Genomic DNA, 24,320 nt, shown 5'->3' with positions numbered 1-24,320 from the left:
TTCTAGTTCCAACTCCCCTGTCATGAGCAGGGACATCTTCTACAAGATCAGGCTGCTCAAGATGGGACAATGAAGCTGATTTGTGGATTCTCTCAGATGCTTCTGGCTGGAATACAGTTTGGAAGAAAATAAAAAATACTATCTTTTGTCTAGATGCTTTCCAAAGGTACTGTTTCCATTTCTTAATTTTAAAAATCATGTCCAGTCTGGAACAGAGTACAGTTTTCAAATGCATTAAGGAAAAAGTATGACAGACTCTTTCATTTAAACTGAATAAAATTATCTAAACTCAGTGAAATAATTTTTTTTCATATCAAAAATTTAAATAGAGAAGAAATTGAAAAATCCTTTATTTTTATTTCTTCATTCATAGTGTGAATTTTTATCTTGGAAATAAGATTTTCCAAGATGTTGTAGGAGGAGAATTTCCCCTGAATTGCTGATTCTCTCTGTACCAGAATTATTATTTTGGATTTACTTCAGGAGCACCATCGGATGAGTATTTTTTTGTCCCCAGGCAAAGTGTTTTCCTCTGAGAATCAAGCAATTAGCTAAGTACTTGTTGAGAAAGACAGAATTCATTGCTTCATTCTTTTACAGAAAATCGATGACTTGAGTAATTTCTCAGAAATGAAAACACAAGAAAAGTTGTAATTTCTTCAAAGAAAAGTGGCTCTTTCCCTGTGCTCCAAATTAACTAAGCTATTCAAATGGCCAAAAATAAAAAGATAATTCAAAAGAAAAATCAAAGTCTGCTTATGGACACTGAATTCTTTGAGCTTTAGTGAAGAAAATAGCATGATAGCAAAGTGAGCTTATACTTTCAGTATCACTATACTAGACAGTAAGATCTTATCAAGGATGGTTTCTCCTTTGAAAGATGGGAACATATGCAGACTACTGAAGCTTAGGAAAGGCATTTTTGTTAGGTAGGATAAATTAATGGGTTTTGTAATTTATCACCAAACTCCAACCATGTCAAAATCTTTTTTCAGCACTAGAGATCCAAGATTTTCTTACAACTCCTTTTAAAAAATGCATTCACTAGGATGTAACAGAATTTGATCTTTTTAGAAGGATATTCTGCACTGCTTTAGGACTATTTTTACTTGAAAGAGAGAAATAGATGTTCAGATTGCTTTATTAATGATTCCAAGCAACTTGGTCTAGGATTCAGCTCTTTACCTCAAAATGGTGTTTCAGCAATCCCAGATGAGCTCAAAGTAGCTTTTCAAGGGATCAGCTGCCTGCCTTACCTCCTCCATAAAGGTTCCACACCACAGCCGCAGAACAGTTTCCAGACTGGAGTTTTAAAGGAAACAGGTATCTCTGTGGAGTTCTCAAAGTCTTAACAGAGCCAAATTCACATGCGTCATCAAGTCCTGGTGTTTTTACACAGTCACTGCTTTCTTTTCCCCTTTGGCCTTTACTGATGTCCTTGTCTTTTTGTCTTCTGCCAGGGAGTCCTTTCCTCCCTCAGCCAGCAGCAGTGCCTATTGCTCCCTGTTTCACCTATTTAGAACGGGTAGAGCAGGTATCATATCACCACTGGAAGACTCTTGGGAATAGAAATCTTCAGCAAGATCCATTTCTTCTTACTTGAACATGAGAGAGTGATCTGAACACATTTGCAAAAAATAACTGAGGCTTATTACCATCTACTTAATTTTCTTTCACCACTTTCCATACAAAGATTTTTCAGCCACTTGCTCTTCTCATCAGGTTTTCTCTCCCTTCTGTTGGTGGTTTCCATTTCCAGTGTGTCCCCATAGTGGTGTTATCAGATAACCCTTGCTCTGTAAAGACTGAGGAGTGTAGTGAAGGGTGACAGTGATTGACAACTATGCCCAACTGGTCTGCTCCAAAAGTCTCAGCTGTCTCAGCCATCCCTTTGTGAGTGGGACCATACTAAATGTAGTATGAGGGTGGTCTCGCACATCTCTGAAGGAAAGTCTAATTTTGGAAGATTATTTGTCTTCACCATTTGTTGACTCACCATGAAGTAATCATCTGTTTGTGTGTGGTAACAAGATACCTAGACTTAAATGTTAAATCTCATGAAACTGAAAGTCCTATTTTTCTGGCATGTTTATAAACAGCAGTTAGAAGCTCCCCATGAAGAACTGTTGTCCGATGCTTTGCACAGCGTGGAAATAGAGTTGAGAAAACTTGCTGAGATTCCTTGGCTTTATTATGTTTTTCAACCAAATGATGATGAGGTAAGTTTGATTAATATGTTCTGAGATTAACTGGACTTAATTTTCTTTTGATAGGGAAAAGTAAATTACAGTTTTTCATGATCTCTTGAGGCACTTTCAGTAGTGATGCTGGATCATTTCTGTGTGCTGTGAACAACCTTCTAAGCTTAGTGCTTTTTTTTGGTGTTTTATTCCCTTTTGTGAATGTAAAAGTTTTGATTGATAAATAAATGAAACATATATATTTATATTATATTTAATAATTGAAACATGTATAGAGTTAAATCCTGACATTATTCTTTACAGAAGTAAATTTGGGTCTTACTTTTTGAGATTAACTATGAATTACAATCACAAGCATATAATTTAACTCTTCTCTTAATTGAAGGTAACTATGCCTCTTTTCTCATGCAGGATCCCCCTCTGGATTATGCTAAAAGAAACAATAGAAGTACAGTGTTTCGTATAGTGCCAAAGTTTAAAAAAGAAAAAATTCAGAAGCATAAGACCAGCCCTCAGCCTGGTACGTGTTTTGAAATTGCAAGAAAAGTAGTAGCATTTACAGTAAATGTGAGTTTATGGGATTTTTTTGGTAAGAGGTGAAATGACTTATCTAAGACTAAAGTCAAAGTGGAAAGCACCTGAGCTAACTGGCATCTTCATTAGAATAAATATTTCTTTCAGTACCTTTAGAAAGCATTCAGTAGGACCCCAGTACTCCCAAGTGAACCAACGAACTACTGTGAAAATATTTTAAAAGTCGTATCATGCAACAGGATCTGTGTCTTCGCTGGTTACATTTGATTTACTCATAGCTGTACAAGCCATGGGTAAACACACTGTTTCCCTGTGAAGCTCCAATTCAGGTTTTTCAGGTTAATTTTAGGTGTGAAATAACTTTTATCACACTGGTTTTCATTAACCAGTTATTCTTAATTTTTGAGTGGGTTACAGGTTCAGTAAGTGAGACAGATCAAACAAAAAATCATGATAGTCAATAAAGATTTTTTAATAAGAAGTTGAACAAACTCCACCCTCCTCTCTTCCCATTTTTATTTGTGAACTTACTTCCTTAAGATTATGTCCAGGATGTAATCTGCAATTAGATGGTCCTAAAATTCTTTCTATGTCTTTATTTTTTAAATGAACAGTTGATCACAATCTGCAAAATCTTGCAGTTGTTGATCAGAATTTAAGTTTCAGATTAGACATCAGTTTCTCTTCATTATAAAGTGAAGTGATCAGCATTGAATGAAGTTGCAAAATTATAGCAATAAGTAGCATAACTATTTTTTTAATATATGTGGTCTTAATGGGACTAATGTGGGCAACTAACCTTAGAGAACAATGTTTTACAGAGAGCTTCTTAATGGCCTGTGTAACACAGTAGCTTAAAGAGTACTTCTCATCTTAAATTAAGAATACTAGAATCTGTTAATTAAAACTGGACTTGCTTGCTGCCATTGCTATATTTGAGGTATGGTTGCTATTTTAATTTTATATGTTAATTAGTTTTTGAAGGCTTCTCCTCTCCCTGGATGACTACTAATAAATTAATGGCATAAAGCAGAACAACATTAGACTTTGCGTCACTGATCCTAAGCTGGTTTAATGTGAATTTGTTGGGACATGAGGTTTTAAAGGCTTTACTGAAGAAACTGGAGTAAAGCTGAAAGCATGGCTGCAAAGCAAAGAACCCCAACTTTGTTTAGATACTTTCTTGTGTTAACTGCTAACCTGTAACCTGCATGTAAAAAAGAAATTGTCAGTTTTTGTGGAAAAGACACCTCTAACCTTTCCCTTTGCTAGCACGGCAATTCTACCCTGTTTTCCACTCTCTTTGGCCTAACCTTTGCTTGTGATGCATTTGAGCATGTAGAAATTAAGGGGGTTTTGCTCTTAACTTTGGTAGTTCAAAAATGGGGCACAGATGAAGTTGCTGCTTGGCTGGATCTGCTCAGTTTGGGAGAGTACAAAGAAATCTTCATCAGCCATGACATCCGAGGCTCTGAGCTTTTACATCTGGAAAGGCGAGATCTTAAGGTATTTCCTTTGTGCTACTTTTCTGCTATTGACCATTTTCTTTGACAAAACAAGAACCAACTTTTCTTCTTTCCCTGCACTTGTCATTGCTTGTAGCTTGGCTTACACTGTGCAAATATGCAATAAACTAATATGCGCTGTCCTTGGGCCTGACTTTCTGAAGTACTGACTTGAACTCACAACCGAGAATATCTGTGTTATCCAAAATTTCCTTTTTTTTTTTTTTTCCCTTTATGTAGAATGATAGTGTTGCAGTTTATGTCAGAAGGCATAGGAGAAGCACGTTTGATATCTTGGTATCTGTGTGATACAGTATTTTCTTCAAGGGTTCACTGTTTCCACTAAACATGATCAGTACGGATCAGTTGATGGTGGTCATAATAATTTTGAATCTATCTCCTGCAGGGGCTGATCTGCTGTACATGATTTATTGTGTATATATTTGATATAGTGGGTGAATGAGAGATAAGCAGCTTAATAAATTGCAGTATTTGGCTTACATGGCGTCAGTGTTTCTGTGTCAAAATAGGTTTTCTCATCAGTGACCGACCTCTGATTTTGGCTGTATAGATTCTTAAAAAAGAGTATTTTATTTTGACTCGAAAATTGTAAAACCTTTTTCCTCTGAGGTCAGATAGATAAGTTTTGCAGGGAGAAATGTTATCCAGCAGTTTGAGGCTGTTATTTGAGCTTGCTGGTCCTTTTCAGGAATGACTTAAGTGCATCCATTATATGTATTAGCGGCTATATCTTTGGGGATTCATTAAATTACTTTTTCCAGGAACTCAGTAGTAATGAGTTCTTGGTAATGGGTTTTGCAACTGCTTTTAGCATGTAAGAGAGGAAGTAGGATATTGTATAAATTGCAAACATTTACATTTAGAGTGCTAGTCATTGCTCTAGCCACAGTGCAGTAGTAGTCTTCAGGTATATTCAGTAGTCTTCAATATTTTCATACAAATGTGTTATTTTATGTGAAGTTTTTCATATAGTGTGAAACCTTGGTGTTATATGGAAGTGCTTGCATTGGGTGACTGTTGCAGTAGAAAGCAGCTGCTGAAAATAGCTGTGTTTGAGATAATCTGTTTGGCTGTTGTGTATTATTTTACTCTTTGGTATTAGATTACTGTCTTGGTTTAGATAGACAGGTATCTGCCAGGGAGGGTTGGAGTCTCCCTTAAAATGTAAGCCCCTTCCCCCTTTTTCCAAATTATCATAAATTTGCAATTAAAAGGCTGTCAGGCAAAGATTTTGGGAATAGGTATAGCAGAGTTTTACTAGGGATATAAAAATACAGATGTTGTAGTACAGAAGAATAAGCAAGCAAATAAACAAGAAATCCTAGAAAAACCCTGACAGAGTCAGAAATACAACCTGACACCCTGTTGGTCAGGGTGTTGGAAGCAGTCCAAAGTAAGCCCTCCTGCAGTGGCACATGTGGTTCTGTTGGAGTAGAGATGGTCCTGTTGAAAAAAAAAAAAGGGGTCCAGTAATGGTGAGATGGGTCCGGTCTTCCTCTGGGATCCGGTGGAAAAAACTGGATACCTAGTGGGACTGTGGCTCCTTTTTATCTAGGTTAAGATGGTTTGGCTCCTCCTCCCTGTGTGGAGCAGCTTACAAAAGTGCAGTGTAATGTGTAATGTCATTGATGAGCTCTTAATGGTCCATTAGCAGAAGACATTCCCATGGAAGTAGTGAAACAATGAAGAGAGAGAAGTAGCACTCCACCATCTGATAAGTGACACTGACCCATTTGGGCAAAGATAAGCAGTTGTGCTCCACCCAGATGGAATAGAATAATATGCTCTTTACAAAACCCATGACAATTGCCTAAGCTTCTTTCCATGGAAGTTAAATTCCTTTCTTTCAGGATAGTTTCTGACAGGGAGGGACAGTTTCAGGACAGTCCCTCCCTGCAAAAATTTAGAAATAGAAGATTGTCCAAGCAATCCACTACAGTCTTACAGTGATGGATGTTGCAAGTCCCTGTTCTAAATGGGTGCTCAACAAACTTAAAATTCAACTGAGAAACTCCGCATCACACAATGCATGGGTTTGCTAAAATGTTAAGAAAATTTTAAAAGTCCAGCTTGTTGGAATAAATGATGGTGGGTAAGATCAGCATTGAACTGGACATGGCTTCTGGCCATGCCTTAGTTCTCATAAGTACCAATTTGACTGTGTGCTCAGAGGACTGGCACTTAAACCAAGGAAGTATCTGCAGCAGCATAATTATGAACCAGTTATCCCTGTTGCTAAGGCTCATGCTGGTTCAGTGTAAATAAAATCCCTTCACAAAGGTCTATGCTATGAAATATCCAAAGGCTTGTCTTAGAGGGCCTACAGAGAGCCTACTGTCTCCTCTATCCAGTGCTGCCTGGAGACATGTAGGACGAGGAGTTGCTCTACACAAGTTGCCAAGGGCGTGTCCCAAGCTAACCAAAATCTTGCTCCAGAATTGCCCCATCTGCTCGTTAGCAGATGCTGAGAGCTTCCAAATCAGTGCCCTTCATAAGCTTTTGGCGAGGCTTTTGGCCAGGCACGGCTGGCACTCTGTAACAGCACTGAACTTACATAGCAGAGTTTAGTGCTCATCCTGCTGATTAAGGGACATGGTCTCTGCAGGGAGCCAATTAAGGATGGCTCAGGCAGCCTGCAGTTTTCTGCCAGTGACCTGAATCCGTGTCAAGATGTGTAATGTGGTACTTGGGAAATGAGGAACACATCACAAGCTGCCCTGTGAATCTTTCATCCCTTTGGCTATTGAGGTGTGAAGATGAGCCTCCAGTGCTCTTGCAAGCTATAGTCTGTCTACAGCCTCTCCTCCACTGCAAGGCTTCTGCTTCCTGACAAGCTAAAGGAAATCACCATTGATTCATGAGCTCCTAACTCATGTGCAGTACATTTACTTCTATTACCTTTCATGTCTGCAGCAGGAAAAAATTGCTGCCTGTTTTTATTGAATCCTCTGAGCCCACCTTTCTTTCTGTGGTCAAAAGGAGAGGTAAAAAGCAGCATGGAGAAGGATTTGATGAAACACTCTTCCTTTGCACACATTGCTGGAACAGATTGATATGCTGACAGAAGAATTGGGCACCTCCAATTATATTTCTGCATAGCTTGTGGATCCCATTCTCAGGGAGCTCTGTGTGTCAACTGGCAAACGAAGAACCAGAATACCTCTTTCCACCCAGTCCTTGCAGTAATGACCTTTTTCCAGTCTCTTATGCCTGATTTCTTTTAGGGGGATCTTAGATTTTCTTTGGTTGATGAATGGGTGGGCAGTAAATAATGAATTATTCTGCAGAAACTGTAGAAAGAAGGTTTAGCATGACTTTTTCTTTTTACCTTATTTTACAAGCAAACTTACTGAAAACTAGACTGATTTTTCTGAAATAGTTATTGGCATTCTTAGCATCGATAACCATGTTACTATGCATGCAACTTAGTCATAATCAGAACTGCAACAAATTTGGTAGGATGAGGGGATGACTCTTCCTTTAAGATCCATAGCAATGTTGCTTTCCTTGGAGAAAGGCTTTCCATGCCACAGATCAACTTGATAAGCAGCGCCAGTCAAACTAAATCTGTGCTGAGGACTGTGACACTTCATCCCTGTGTTTTGCAGTAGCATGTTTTGAAAAAGTTCTTTTATGGAAAAAGTTTTGTAAGATTTGTTGGATTTCAGACATACTAAATGGCGTTTTACTCTAGGGATACAAGTAGGCTAGATTTCACATTTGGAAGATGTTATTATTAAGGAGTTCTTATATAAATTGTTTGGTAGTGGTGGTACATGTAGCCAAAAAATGTCCAGGAAATGGCACAGTAGTTAGAGAGAGCAGGAGGAGAGGTGATACACCTTATCTGGGGAAAAAAAAAAGGCTGTTTTTTTTTCTTCAGACTCTGGTTAGAGCTTCTTCTTCAAAACCGTAGCTTAGTCAAATTGAATTTTTGTCAACTAGATATCAATTAGATATGAACAGATTATGTAGAGGATGATGAAACTCATGCATGCACAAATATGCAGAGATATTTGAGGATCTTGTTCTTTGAATGATTCATGATATGCTGATGTAGCAGATCCATTTAGTCTGAGATGAGAGAATTTCAGCAAAATTTTCTGCATAAGCAGTAAACTGAGAATACCAGATAGCATCTAGTGTCATGACTGTATAAATTCTAATTTCCACCAAACCAAAAACTATTATAAAAGCATAAAAATTCTGAGTTGTTGGTTGGGGGTTTTTTTCTTCCTGGAAGTGTAGCAGAATAGGGGCCCCAACATTTTTGATGAAGCTCTGGAGCCTTGCTGTTCTGATATGCATTACAGCAACTTCAGCTGGAACAGAAATAAACCCAAAATCCTTTGCCTCTGAATCAAAGGTGTTGTGAAATGCTTTACAAAGGTTGGTGGGAAAATTGGCTGGGTTTTTTTGGAATTTCATAATGTGTTTCTTTCTTCTGATTTTGAACTCTGGCAGCATCTCACTATATTGTTTATCCAACAGAAGTTCTGAAAATTCATGAAAATATATTTGTAAGTTCTGAAGAATTTGTAAGTTCTTAACCTTTAAATTGTGTGGTTTGGAAAATATCCTTATGGGTTTTTCCTAATGTAGAATTTCCTCCACATAGCAACTAGGCTATTTCATTATTTTCAGTAGTCATGTGTGGGTTTTTTGATTCACTTGAGAATTAAATTTAACATTAAAGGACAATATTACAGAAATGTAAAATTATAAATATTGCTGTCATTTTAGGATGAATGTGACTACTACCTACATTAGCTCTCTTAACTTAAAAATTAGTGCTACATTTTTTTATAAGTGAGATGATGTTAGAAATATAAAATACAAATTTATGTGGTGAGGAAAATCAAGAGGGTTTTTTGGTAGTTTATGAACAAGCACTTGCTTTAGGAACTTTTATGAACAAATGTTGAACTCCTTAATGCTGCCAAAGTCCTGTAAATGATGGCCATCTATTATAGTGCTGATAGTTCTCAACTGAAGAAACAACCAAGTATTTTTTCTCTCTACCATAACCAGAATTCAGTCTTGACTCTCTGAAAATTAAACCATCTGTTTAATCTTGGCTCTGCTACCTTTATAATAAAATAATTAATTCATGCCCATTTTACCGCCCCTTTCTTCCAAAATTAAATGCATGCTAACATTTTAGAATAGTATAGAATACAGATTATCTGAAGTCTCTCTGGCTGTAGAAATGTAGATACAGTCTTTGTGTAGAGTATGTACAGAATAATATATATGGTTTCATTTTCCACTCTTCATGAGAAAAATTTTTTCAAGCTGCCTAATTATACTCTCTTCTTTTTAATGTCTTTGTAATGGAAAAACCTTCCTATTAAAATGAAATTATTTCTATTTCAGAAAAATAATGGAACTTTTCTTAATTTTTTTTTTTTTAGTTATTTAACCATGGTCTATTTATAAAAGGTTTATTCTACAAATAACTAGTGTTTGACTCTGCTGATTGCTCAACACCACTAACACATGGATTTTAATGGCCTTTCCATAGCTGAGTTTTACAGACAAGAGAAGCAGATTTCCACCGAACTGAGCTGAAAATTCATTAGTGTGGTGGGAGTTCATTAGCACAGCTGGGCATCCCATTCTGCTTCTCTGATCATTGGAGCAGCCAAAATTGAAAAAGGATGCTGCTAAAGTTATTACTAATACTAGAAGAAGTTTGCTACAAAAATTCTTGTCTGTTGCTGCGTACAGAGACGGGTCTGGAAACCAATGATAGAAACATTTCAGTTGATGTGAATGATTTAGTGGCTACAAGGAGATTTACTCTTGTGCTTTTTACATTTCCTTTGGGATATGACTATTATGTTTCTGAGAATTTTTCTTCCAGCTCTCTAATCAGGAACATCCATGCTAGGAGATGTAACCTTTTCGGAATGAAAAACAAATGCTTACTTGTTCTATTGCTCTCTAAAGGGAAGTTGTCCTACATGCCTGTAGCCATTACATCCACTTTTCCTTGAGAAACTGGGTATATGTGTGTTTGTGGATTAAAGCAGACATCATAGGGCCTCAGATCAAATGACATTGTTGGACAGAAATTCCAGTCCATCACATCCTACCAAGCATTTGATTGCTGTGTTAGAGAGGAGGGGGAGATTGTTCTCTTTATTTTGCCAGAAATTGGGAAAGGTGTTTGTATTTAGAAGTCAAGCCAAAGATGGTTTTGACATATATTGAAGTGCCCTGGGTTGTCACTATTGCAGGTAAGTAATTTTTTGTCTGCCAGACAGAGAGGGATTCATTGTATGCTCTAAGCAGTCTATCTGTAAAGCAACTCTTGGTAACATTCCCTGGTTAGTGTTGATTTCAGTGAGCACGTTTCTAGACATCTGTTGCATGGTTAGATCATAATCATTGGGGTTTCTTTTCTCCTTTTTTAAAGTAAATTTCTTTCTTTGTCTTCTTCTCTTCTTTTCTTTTTCTGTTTTTAAATTTTCTGTAGGACCTGGGGATAACGAAAGTGGGCCATATGAAGCGAATTCTCCAGGGAATTAAAGAGCTCAGCAAGAACACCCCTTTGTCTGAAGCATAATTATGCTGGTGCTTTTCTTAAAGAGAGAAGAGAAGAGAAAGTTGCTGGAGAAGCAAAGCTGTTGCAGGCACTTGGCTGTCCTTGTAGTTTACTGTGTGGAAGAATAAGCACTGGTGTTTGTACAGGCTAGCATCTCTGAATTCTTGTGTGGCGAAGAACTTGAAGCAAGAGTACTAAAGGATTTGTGCCAAAACAGAAAGGAAAAGGTGGTATGTTCTGTGAAGACGTTGTCTTGGTGTGCAAATTGGCCAGTTTGGATAAGCCCACTTTGGTAAATTGATTGGTTGATGGTGAACTGCACTGACTGAAAAATATAATCAAGAAATGATTGCTTTGCTTACATGCAGCTCAGTATGCCTCTCTTTATGCTGCAGCAAGATATGCCACTGTACAGCATGAGGTCATCTGGTTATCCTTCCGAGGTGTAGGTCTGTAAAACCTCCTGTGCAGGAGACCAAGAAGTTTGGAAGAGTCAACCCGTGAGCCTGGCAGTGCCGCAGGTATCCAGCACTCGCTGGCCGTGCAGAAAAGGGGAGAGATACCTTGTGATACCATGAATGCAAACTATATTGCATGGTGTGCCTGCCTGAATTGTCTGTTGTTCTGTTGCATGACACATCTGATACTTTAAACACTTGAACAACTTTTTTATTGGTTTGAATGAGATTTAATTTATTGCTACTTGAGTGTCCTTTTTTTTTTTCCCCTCCAGTTTCAGGCACTTTTCTATTCTTCAGTGTTGTGTTATGCCTAAAATGTGTTCTACGGCAAAGGGTGTGTGGGTGTGGAAACTTAGCATTTGTGCCATATTCAGCAGAGTATATATGATTGAAACGCTGTACAGTTAGATTTTTAAATATATCATGTACAGAAGGTTTATCAGGTAACTAACTTATGAGAATTTTTGAAAGACCGGTACCTCACAAAAACATCAATTGGCTTCCTGCATGGAAAATGGTAAAGAATCTCCTCATGGTGCATTTTAATGTAGTTATACAGTTATCTTAAACATCTGTAGCATATTTGAACTTGTAGGCACTAATGCTTTTATTTATTCTATTGTTCAAAAGCAGATTTAAATATTAATGAAATTTTCTTAAAGGAAAATTTAATTTTATTTATCATACATAAGAAGATATTTAAAATGTAGCAGCTGATTTGATTTTTGTGGGGTAAACTTTTAATCATTGCTAATTAACTATTAATTTAAAAATGCATCTGTGTGCATTTCTTTAAAAAGGTATCAAGTTGTTTCTTGACAGCACTCTGCCATCAGTAGACCATAAAAATTAAAAAACCCAGACTCTAAGGCTTTAGACTATGCATGCTAAGATGAATCACATGCAAGACAGTAATCCATGAGTGTAAACAGTTTAAAAAAATTAAACCCATCTTTGTTTAGAAATTGCTCTAGACCAGAGTTTGTAAAGTTATTCACACTTAACTTAAATGAAACAGGTTCATAATTTAATTTCCTGGTTAACTTTTCACAAAAGTATTAATCTAGAGAGAAAATAAATTTCAGATATCTAAAAAAAAAAAAAAAAAATCCTATCTAAATGTTTGAGATGAAATGACTTTGCACCACCTGCCAGAAAACTTGCACAGAATTGCTGTCTCCTTGCTGTTCCTAGCAATGTGTCATTGCAGCACAAGGAACACTTGATTTTCACTTAATCAAGTAGCTTTGATGTTTCTTGCACGTTAAAGAGTATCTTAGAATCTCTTAATGTTTTCATCATGGGCAGCAGAGTAAGGTTTCATTTGGTTTTTACCAAAACTTGTTTTCTTGTGTAAAGGGACCAATGTCAAGTACTGCATCCTGGTTTTGCCCTCCATTTCTCATGCATATGACAGGAATTGTTCCGTGGCAAGTAGACGGGACTCATCCCTTGGAAAGTAAAATCATCATTGTTTTATTGGAGAAAATAAAAATCAAAAGAAACAAAACAGGCTTAATTTGTATGGCATTGTAGTGCTTTGTGTTCCTGTTGCTGTAGGTTCAACAGGCACCACACTGGGAGTTCAGTGGACATAATGATTGTTCTGGTAAACAAACAAAAATAAAAGGCTATTTTCTATTAGGTTTTGCATAAAAAACAACCCAAAATGCCTTTGCCAAATCATATGATTTTCAGACTGTTGCATGAAAAGCATATGCAAAAAATGGAAAGTTAGGCAAACAATGGAAAGTTTGTTGGTTTTGGTTTTATTTTAATGTACTTGACATTCACCCCTTTAATGATGTTCAGGTGACATCTGTCAAGTCTTTGTAAGCTTTATTTCCTTTTCTGTTTGGTTCTCCATAAGCTACACTGTATTCTAACATGTGGGAGCATTTTAGCATATTGATGTTACAGTAGACAACATAGCTAATCTTCTGGTCTATTCAAGGACATAATACATAGCAAAACTTTCTTTCTTGATTGTAAGATACAACATCTTTACAACTTTCAGCCTTGCTATCTGTAATGCATTAAGATGGGCTATGGAACCAGATCTCTTCAAGTCACTGTAGAGGTCTACATTGAATATATTAAAAAATGGGACCTGCTTTTCAGCAGGGAACATGGGCAAATGTTGTTTGTAACACAACTTTCTTATGGCACTCCTCAAATTACCTCAGTATAGGACAACTGATCAATGATCATTTTTCTAAATGACCACCAAAGAATTTAACTTTGATTGTCCTAAGCAGTTTTTTAAACATGTGAGTAGGAAACAACAAAACTGTAAGTATCACTTATGCTGTATTTATTAGATGCCCAGGAGAGCAAATTTTATGCAACTCTATGCCTTAGAATAGTGTTGGCTATGAAGTGTAAATGCATCTTACAAGGAGGCTCAAAATATTCTTACAGGGGTTCTCTGCGGAGGTCGTGGGTTGTAACTGTGTTTAACTGATGTGGCTTTTCTGAAGACATGAACACAGTGTTACTCTCTCATGATTATTTTAAGTACAGGGGGTTTTTTTCCTTACTGCTGTAAAAGTCTTAGCTCCTAGAACTAAGTACATAAATAGCTACATTTTTAAATGAACTGTATTCTCCCTAATTTAATCCTGCTGTTAAAAAGTGCTTCAAATCGCAATATTTCAACAAAACCAAGGTAAACACATCCCTAAAAGCAGTTATCTTTTTAGAAAACAAGATCCTGTGGAGCCTGATCCAGCGTGCTAGATTTATCAAGACAATTCCTATACAAAGTTTACTGGATTATCTTTTTTCCCCAGTTAAATACATGTGATTTCCATGGTCAGTATACATTAAAGCCTGAAAGGAATGCAAAAAATCTGCTTTTTTTTTTTTTTTTTTTTGGTAGTGGCTGGTATTCATATAGATGAAAAGCTCTACACCTCGGAGAGAGGAACACAAGGACTGCATGTTTTAGAATGGCAGCAGGTTGCTAAATGTATGTTGCTGTTTTGTCATTTTCAAACAGGATTTTCTCAGTTCACTGTATTTGATTGCTGTAGCAACTTCTGATTTAGGTCGTGCAAGTTTTGCCTTTATAAAGCCTCATGCCTTCTTTTTAGAAACTGAATGAAATCAAGCCAACTCATGGTTGTAGGTGTTTGGGATGTTTTGCAATACTTCAAAGAAATGGAGGTTCAAAAATCAATTTTTTATAAGATGGCAAGTGAAAATTTTATTTGATACATTTTTATGTCTCTTCCCTTAACCACTATTCTTTTCTTCTGAATGTCTCTTTCTTTCAAAGAAAAATGCTTTGAACTTGGAAGAACAGTAAAGTCTAAAGCATATGATTAAAAATCCCTCCCAGACTATTTCATTCCAGTATTTCTTGTTTTGGGACTGGAATTAACATGCTTGGTCCTGTAAAAAATAAATAGAAATCATCTTACTCTCTCTATCCCTGTCCAAAGTAATTAATACTGCAGTGCTGCATCACTGTAATTCAAAGGAGAGATATTGGGTTTTTTTGCTTCATAAATGTCCATTATATATTTTCCTATGCTTTTTGTAGAGAAATAGATAACCTGGCAATTTTACTTTTTAATTGAACTCACTCAAGCTATTAATGAAAATTTCATCAGGCCTTGATAATGAACATTATTTTAAGGGTAAAATTATCAGTGTTTTTCAGTGCATCTGGTCTTCATTTCAGGAAGACTGGCAGTAGACCCTTTCACGTGTAATGGAAAATTAATATAGAAAGCAAATATGAGATGATGTTCCATAGTCCTACTTTAAAAACATTTGTAATAATATACATGCAAGACAAAACCCCCCATGGTGATTCCATTTTGCTTGATGCTTTCTGTTAATGATTGCATTAGTTGTGTTTACAGCTATTTCTGCAGTGCTCTGTGCCCCTAAGTATTAAGTTCTTGCCTATGAGTTCAACAGTTCTGGTAATTAATAACTACCAGTGCAGAAAGTCTTTGTGAAAGGTAAAGTCACAAGGAATGTATCTTGTTGAGGATAACTGAGCTGGAGCAATTTGTTTAACTTAGAACCAGGAAATCATCTTGTCACTTGTATAAGTGTAAGTAAAGAGCCACAGAAAATAAAATTAAATCAGTAATTTTAATTTTATTTTTTCACCCCAATAACTTAAGTACCTCTCAACTGCAGCATCCTGTATACATTTATAACACAGGCTGTCCTGTATTTTTGATTCTGTTCTCATGGATTGTGTGTTTTGTGGTATGATTTTCATATCATCAAGGTTTGATGCTGCATATTCTAACTGCGAAGATTTAATGTTTGCAAGAAGTCTACATGACTTTACGTGACTGTATCACTGTCTTAAGGAATAAGTTTATAATGACTTGAGGAAGCTGGGAGTTTGGACGGAATCTAAGCTTTGGGCAGGACTTAAAATATCTCTGCTTCTTCTTCAGTGATGAATGGTAGCATCAGTAGGATTTATAAAGCATCATTTGGTAATTATCAATACAAAACCTTTACTGGTTGTATAAATTCCTGTATAAATTCCTACTTGTATCCGGAGTGTAGTGTGGAATAGATCTTTTTTACAAAAAGAAAAAAAAAATCTAGTTGTTTTCTACTACTGTTGCATTAGGTTTCATAGCTCTGTTAAGTGTTAGCTTATGTACTTGAAATATTTGTTTCTGCCATACAGAAGCCCAGTCTTTTTCTCAGAAATTATAATCCATTTGGAAGCCATCTGGAGACCTTCAGAGGACTATTTCTGTAGCCAGTTGGAGCTAATACTAAAATTCATAGCAACTTCTGTAGGCTTAATAATGATCACCCTCAATATTTTAACTGAAAAAAATTATTTGGAAAGGTTTGTGATTTTTTCAGTGCACAGAATCAATCTCAAAACATCATCCTCTTGTAATATGTAAATTAAAAAATATTAGCATTGTTAACACTTTTGGAAAGAAGCAAAATGCTGATGAATACATACACAAGAGGATTCCTGGACAAATTTTAATCAATTCAGCTGTAGTGGTTAAAGACCCATCACCTTCAGAACAGTCAACAGAAAATTCATATTTGCACATGGCAGAATTACAGACATCTGTTTTAAATAATTAAAGACTTGTTTCCCAGTTGACAAAAACTTGATAAGCTCTCTTGATGGGATTTTGAGTTCATATAACCTATTGCTTGTATTAGTGGGGTAGAAGAAGCTGGTGCCTCATTTATGTTTAACACCAGTCATGCCTTTAGTAATGTTTTTACATTGCTTACCTGCTGCTGTGTCTGGATGAGTTCCCAGCTTCTGGCAAGGTGAGACCCTTGCGTATCTCTCCATGGTTTCTGTTCAGAAGTGCTGGACAGGCAGGCCAGGAAAAAGTTGTAGGGAGCTCAAGAAGAGCAAGATCGAGCAAGGCTTCAGGCTCCAAAGCTTAGCATAGCCATGGTGGACTAAAATCCTATAAGCTATATTTTTGCAATCCCTGCTGGAAGCTCTAACAATTAACATTAGCTACCGGAATGCCCTTGGAAAGAGAAGTGTTTTGGTTAACTCTGCCAGCTGTGTGAGACATTGAAAATGCTGGACATTATGGTAGCTATTAGTAGGACAAGTATCCAAGTGGCCAATGAATATTTTATCCTGTGGAACAAATACTTTGTAAAAATATAGGTTTTGGTATTATTCAAAGATTTGTGTTAGGATTGAAAAGCTACTGAATATAAAAGCGATGTGGTACAATGTTTAAAGTCATTTGCAACTATCTTTTTCCAAATTCATTGGAAACAACTATTTTAGGGAGCTGTGTTTGAGCCAGGTATAGCTAGACAAGAGCATGTGAACTGGAAGGTGGAAACAGGAAGAAATGAACTAACAGTAAAATTGGATAGTTTGTTTTCATTACGGAAACTGTGTGAAAAGCCAAAAACAAAATCTCCACAGTGCCCCAAATCCCTTCTATGACTTTTTAAAGGGAATTAGCATTTTAAGTCCCAATTTTTTTAAACTAAAGCATTAATTGGATAAAAAAATTAGTTTAATTAATAACCTGATAGTGCCATTAACAGGAAAAGAGTTAGAGACATAACTGTGTTTTTCTCCTGGCGTTAGTTGAAGTGAGTTCTGTTCGGGACTAATTCTCTTTTCAGTCACAGTCAATTATTTTGTGAATGGGGAGATTGAGGAAAGCCATTCAAAGCTGCTTGGTCTTGCTTTTCAGGGATGGGGAGAGCACATGTGCTGAAAAGTAGGGCCTGGAAGCTTCTAATGAGAATTTCAAGGATACAAGATTTTCTAGTTGGATAGTTTAGGAAGGTTTGCTAGGAGCACACAGGTATGCAGATTCTCACTGTGAAGGTTCCTCCCAAGATGCCATTAGGGCTATACATTGTAACAGGCATTTGGTCTGTGTCCTTATCCATATTCCAGAGGATTTTCTACAGGCATCTGTCATTTGTGGTGTCCATACTTTCTGTCTTGGTTTTATGTCTCCTTAAATCATGTACCTTGAAAAATGCCCATTGTCCATACACAGCAAAAATTACCATTTTTCCTACTCAAGGAACACAGCTTGTAAACCTGTCCTGGAATGATTAGTTTCACTAGCCACCTTTTTGCATCATATCCTTTGCATCTTAAAAGAGCTGAAACTATGGCACCTCCCTGGAGCTGCCATTTACCTTAGGAATTTAATATGCTTGTACGTTGATGGGATCGTCAAAGGGCAAGGTGATGTTTACAGTGGCAGATGAGACATGCAATAGATAGGATTTGTACATAAAGCTGTTGAGGTGCTCCAGAAAGGTGAAGGGGGCCTGATCTCTGCACCTTCCCTCTGGCTCTTCTTTGTTGCTCTCATCACACACAAATAATTTAATGTCATATCATATTAGCAGCTTCTTCTTAATTCATGGTGACAGCAAAATTATCAGTCACTGCCAGTGAAACTTCTCGCTGTCACATCTGTCTGTCTAGAGCAGGTATCTTCAAATGTTGAGCACTATGGAATCGCATTAATGCATTTTTAATGTAAGTTCTGGCATTTAAGAAAGGTAAATTTCATCTAAAGGTATTTCAAAGGTTCTGAGAGGATCCCAGCCCAGCATGGGTGATTTCTGTCATAAGCCAGGCTTGTAACTTACACTGGTATTCCAGTCAAGTACAGCTGTTAGTTAATTCTGTAGTAACATCCACTTACATGCATGAATGGATGCATGAAGTATACATGGAAGTGTTGCAGAGATGTGACACTGTCTAGTTCTCTGCATAACTCATATAATTGGGTCTAAATGGCAGTTGGCAGCAAAGAGCTGAAACGCATGATTTCCACTCAATCCAAACCTATATTCTATTGAAAATGAAAACATCTAACATGGTTTGCACAGGTTTAGGTAAAAACCGGTGTGTGCTCAGTAATTTCTGCCCTTTGTTTCTCCTTCTTCCTGTTCATTCCACAAGAAAGTCCATTGTCTTTGCAATCATGTAGATATTTTGGGACTTAGGCATATGCTGTGCTTTAAACGGTCCTTTAGGCCCCTTGGAGATTGTTCTTGTATTTCAATTATAGCATTTATATGTAAGCCTACAGATTATTTGTTTGGAGGGAAATTGCTCTTCACATAAAAGTGATCCCCAAATTGATCATGGGTAGGCTTTTACATGCCATACCTATGAATGTCATTTCTTTGCCAGTATTTGTGTGGATGTTTGTAGTTTGTGGTGTATATGTGAGAGCACACCTGTACATAGAGATGTATATACATACCCGGGTTTTGCCCAATATAATGATGCCAACTTGTGTGTAGAGCCAAAAAAACTTAAAACTATACAGTGCTTGAGATGCTGCATTGTTTTTATTATAGTATTTTTTATACCAGATGAATTGCAGGATGTTTACAGATGCTTATTAATATTTAACTTATACAATGGGGTGGTAGGATGTTTATGATTGTTGTCAGCTAAAGAATTGTATATGATTCTGGGTGAAATTTTGGCTTTTTTGAAATCCTTGGCAAAACTCCCATTGATCTCACTGGGGCCAAGATTAAACCCCTCTGAATCTGTTGTTTACTGGCTATTTTCCTACTGTGATTATTTTTTAAATGAGTGAAATGTATTTATTTTTTCCCAATGTGAAATCTGCAGTTTCTATTTGGATTTTTCTACGGAACCTGCAAACTACAACACAGGTGGGAATATATGCCTCCCAGAATGTACAGAATTTTTCATTGATCTGGTCCTTGAATACGTCTAAGAAAATACCTTCTGAAATAACTTTTGTAAGATTTAATACAGAATCATCTAAAAAGAGGTCACCTTTCATGCCTCTCTCCACAAAGAGGGAATGCAGTGTGGCAGGTGAATGTGAAGAAGTATTTATTGATAAATAAAAATTAGTCCTGTCTGTTTGCTGTACCTACTGGTCTCACGCAGCTCACCTGTCTCTGCAGATCTGGTATGAGACACTTGAAGTACCTTATCCAAAAGTATCTGATTGGGGAAAAAAAGTCACATAAGTAAGTATGTGGCTTTAAGTTTCTCACCAAGACATGGAGGTATCTTCAGAGCCAGTGTGTTGAATGACTTTTAATATTCCACAGATCAATTGAAATGACGAAAATGTTTTTAAGTGGTAAGGCAAGTCAGACAACTGCTTGACATTAGGGAAATCGCTTGTCTAGAGGTAGAAGGATCAGTTCTTTAATAGCACAAGGGAGGAAAAATACCATAATGCAGTGCTTCCTAAATCCCTTTCCAGGGTATCTTTTAAATATGTATGCTCAAAGTGTATTCTTCCTGTAAAAAAACCATATGGCTGTGAAACAGCTAAATAGATGCATCCTAATTTCTTCATCTAAGGCTAAAATACCATTTTCAAACAAGAGCTGTCATGCACTTTGAAATACATGTGTTGGGAACAGGTAAGTTTGTATTTATCATAGTCATCCCAGGGACAGTTGGACTTGTAAAATGAGGTAGTTATGTCAAGGTTATCAAAAGCTGAAGAAATAACAAAGCAGACACCTTCTTTCACAAGGCACTTTCTGAAGACATCTGTGCAAGTGCCCACCACTTCCAGGAACCTTTTCCTATAATTTCGTTTAAGAAAGGATCATATTCAGATTCCTATCCTTCCCCTTGCTAATTAGGCAGGAAGTATGCACCCTGCTTGAACTTTCTAGTTTGTTGGCTGTAGAAACAGACCTCAAAAGAATAAACATTTGAGGCAATCAGGAGGCTTGTGAAGGATACACTGGGCTCTGTCTGGGCTCGTTAGTGTGCTAATGTGGATCTGATCACAGATTAGTGGGGGGAAAGCTCCTGTGGTGCTCCTGCTTCACTTGGTGGCAAGGTTCCGTGGTTGTTAGTGGGGGCAGATGGTCGCCCAAGCGAGCAGACACCTTTCCTTTTGCGTGTTGGTTGGCTTTCTGCTATTCTAATCAGTACTGGAGTTCAGGACACACCTTTATTTGTCTGAAAGGCCATGTGCTATCTGAGGAAATGAGGAGGAAGTGGCTGAAGGTTTGGATTCTGCCTTTGGTTTCCTGCCAATGGAGCTGGTGTAAGACTGGGGGCAGCGTAGTTAACCTTTGAGTGCCTCACTTTCTCCACCCAAGGGAACAGGGATTCTCACCACCTCTGTACAGCCCCCTCAAGTCCTGTAGGAGAGCAGTGTTATATAAACCGCTGAGTTTTACCCACACTATTATATGTAGTAAAAATAAATTACTTCTATCCATAACACTGCAAGAATTGCTTTTCCTAGTTTCAGTTCTCTTTGATGACCTACTACATCCTGGGTAGTCAGTTTTGAAGCTTAGCAATTGCTCTAATACTTAGAATTACACACATAGCAGGCTCTGTTTGCTGCAGAAAAGAGTAAAACTTTAAACTGCCTGACAAAACTTGCCAATGAAGTATATCTAACAGAGCAGGGGTGTAACTTTTGGCTTTATTTACTTGTAATAATGGTAAGGAACAGTGAATTTTGTTTGTTTACATACTGTTTACAATGGCACAGTTTTATTTTTAATATATAAAAACAATTGAGGTATTTATTGCATATACTATTTTAAAGATGTTTTATGTGTTTTCACCTTTGGAATATATTGTTACATTTCCTTGTACAGATAATTTGGGTGGCTTTGTTAATATAGTTAGTAATTTTTATGACTACTAAGTGACCAGTTTTCCGTGCCTTTTTATTGTTGGATGCATGATTACATATTTATTATTGTATGGAAGTCACTGAGATGTGTATTTTTGTATTCTGCTGGAAGCAATGGTTGATTTTATTGTACATGATAAGAGATGCCTTCCATAACAGGCACTCGTATGAGATCTTCCTTCTCAAATAAACAGAATGCATTCAATGTACATAAGTCCTTGAATTTATTTTGTGTCTAGAAATAAGCAGAAATGCTTGAATATCATGACACTGAATTTTGGTTGTTGTCCACTCAAAATGTGGGCTGCTACGAATGTCATCAAATATAAACCAAAATTCCCCATCAAAATCAATACAATGGCGACTCCTTGGCAAAATTTAAGACTTCGGAATTTTAAAGAAAACTCTGTGTTAAAAACGACATAAAATTTGGATGAATGACTATCGAGCGTCATTTCTACTCAGTCTGCCAGGGACTGCCTGAAAACTGTTTTAAGTTAGGGGCTTTGAATACAGCTTTTATACATCCTCCACATGGCTATGTGCAAACCCAGATGTAAGCAGGTCACTGTGCATGTACGTGTTTACACTTGCAGGGATCTTCCGCTGGATCTTGCTGCCACACAGCGTATTAAGTGTAAAAACAGATTTGCATATGCATCCATGGTAACAACAGCCATTAAAACAGAACATTCAGTAGCGCCCGTTTTTCCACGGGTAAGTGGCACTAATGCAAACACATTTTTCCTCAGCAATATGGGCTGTGCCTCGCTAGCACCAAGCCTGATAAACACTCACGGGGGTTGATTCCAGAGGGCCATTCTGCAGGCAAGCATCAGCTGCCATGTTGTAGGTCAGTGAGCTGCTAGGCTGGTACTTAGCACAAGACATGATGTGACAGTAACCACGATCAGTGGCATATACAGAAGCAAAATTACAGTGTGTAGGAATTTAAGTCAGTTCACTAAGGCTGTAATCTTGTGATCAATGAAGTTGTCTTGTGGTTGGGATCCCATTGTCCTGAATGATCATATGTTGGAGAAGCGATTTTATGGATAATCCAGAAAGCCTAAAGGTCAGTGCTGGGGGGTTTAATGCACCATGAATTCCAGGTGCTTACAGTTGCCTTAGGATTGAGGCCTGTACTTTAATTTTAGGTGTGTTTTGGGAGGATTCAATTTCTTTAACCAAACTGAAATGGTTGGTTTCAATAATCAAAGCTGTGGTATAAATGAGGGACTGTAGTAGGAGAAATAACTCATGGGGTAAAGTAGGGGACACCATTAGGGATGGCACTCTGCAGTATATGAGGACACTGGGTGTGATGTGCTTGGACACAGGGAACTCTCCAAAAATTCTTCTAGAAGTCAGACTGCACAGTAAGGTGGGCTTCCCACAGTTCATCTTGACCATAAATTAGTTTTCTGTGAATAAGAAGTCAAAGAATGTGAAAGAATGTAGTTGTATTATAAGCCTTAACCTGGAAGATGCACTGAGGGAGGTTTTTAACAATTTTGAGAAAAGTTTGGTAAATTAATGAACTGTTCATCCCACATGTTAATACTTGTGGCATATAATCTGTCCATTCATGTCAGTGGCACCAAATAGCTGATGATGAAGTCTGAAACTGTACTAACTTTTAACTCCTATCATTAAATTAATGAAAATCTGAAAAAAAGAAGGTTGTAGATGGGCAAGCATTGAAATTGGAAGTGCTGAGGCAAATCTAACAGAGTTGTTGCCCAGAGTTGTTTTATCAAAAAGGGCTGCATGGATGTCTTGTCTAAAACAAAATCTAGTAGAAAATTATTTAAAGAAGTTTAGTGGGGTGGCATAATAAACTACAAGGACAAAAAATGAAATTGGTGCAGTATTAACTTTCCATGTTAATATTAAAATATTAGAACACTGAGCATGGTGAAAAATGATAAACAAAAATTATTTTTAAATCACACCATTCAGGGCACTAAAAGTTTGTGTTTAGATTAAAATCTGCCCATTCTGAAGGGAGATATAGGAGTATGGCATTAGCCTGAATTGACCGTGTATTTAACTAGTTGTTTGCTCCATTTCCTTTGGAATTATTGGAGACTGTTTCCTAATTATATAAATGCAGTTCTGATCATATTTATAATTATATTTTTTCGAAATAAAATATGTCAACGGAGCCATGGCCCTAATCATCCCCACCTGTCTAATGGTAAAAGATGTCATGGATTGAATCTGTCTTGAAAGCATGACAAAACACAAGGCAGGTGCAATAGCTTCTGTCCTGGCCAAATGCTTGCAGATGAGTGAAAGCAGCAGCTGGCCCATGCCCTCCTCCTTCAGATGAGAACTGAGGGGATCTACACGGAAGTGCATCTTTCTTTTTATTGAGGGAGAGATGAGAGATGTCACGGTGATGAAATGGGACATCCTGGGATGTGGCAGATGCCTCACTGAGCCAGCAGGATTTTTCACTCTGGCTTTAGTTTCCATTTCCTTTCCCTGACAGCAGTGCACAGCTGTGCCTGCACTTGCCCCTCTGACCTCATTCCTCCCCTCTGCCCTTTTGCTGCTATTTGCATCTCCCATGGCTCAAAGGCTGTAGCCCTTCTCAGGTACCTACCGTCATTTCCCAGTTACACTTTGCCAAGTTCAATTTCCTTTCTTCAATTTCATTAAAAGAAAAATCCATCTGCTGCCTAGTGACATTAATGTAACAGCAGATATGTGTTCTCCTGGCAGTCAGGCTGTCCTCTGAGCAGAGCAGTTCATTAATTAGGATCAGACATGTAATACCTCTGAATCCCTAATGCATGGCCCTTGTAACAACAATAATAATAATCTGCTAATGGTGTCACGATTCAACCTATGGTGTATTTTCCCTCCCTTGGAGGGAGCACAGCTTTGCTCAGAATTCCTGG

At 37.3% G+C, this 24,320-nt stretch overlaps 1 protein-coding gene across 1 annotated transcript in view; it reads left to right on the top strand.

The window, feature by feature from the left end:
• Positions 1–21,604, top strand: part of DGKH (diacylglycerol kinase eta) — a 161,275-nt gene extending 139,671 nt beyond the window's left edge. Inside the window, exons 28-31 of the mRNA XM_066176230.1 lie at positions 2,100–2,219; positions 2,613–2,721; positions 4,111–4,241; positions 10,743–21,604. Coding sequence (XP_066032327.1) covers positions 2,100–2,219; positions 2,613–2,721; positions 4,111–4,241; positions 10,743–10,832 — 450 coding nt within the window. The 3' untranslated portion in view covers positions 10,833–21,604. The remainder of the gene's footprint in view (positions 1–2,099; positions 2,220–2,612; positions 2,722–4,110; positions 4,242–10,742) is intronic.
• The last annotated feature ends 2,716 nt before the right edge of the window (positions 21,605–24,320 follow it).

Source organism: Chamaea fasciata, unplaced genomic scaffold (assembly GCF_029207755.1).
Source record: "Chamaea fasciata isolate MVZ Bird 193981 ecotype frontalis unplaced genomic scaffold, bChaFas1.0.hap1 SCAF_2, whole genome shotgun sequence".
NCBI lineage: Eukaryota > Metazoa > Chordata > Aves > Passeriformes > Sylviidae > Chamaea > Chamaea fasciata.
The sequence above is the reverse complement of the archived record's forward strand: the minus strand, read 5'-3'. Positions and strand labels throughout refer to the sequence as shown.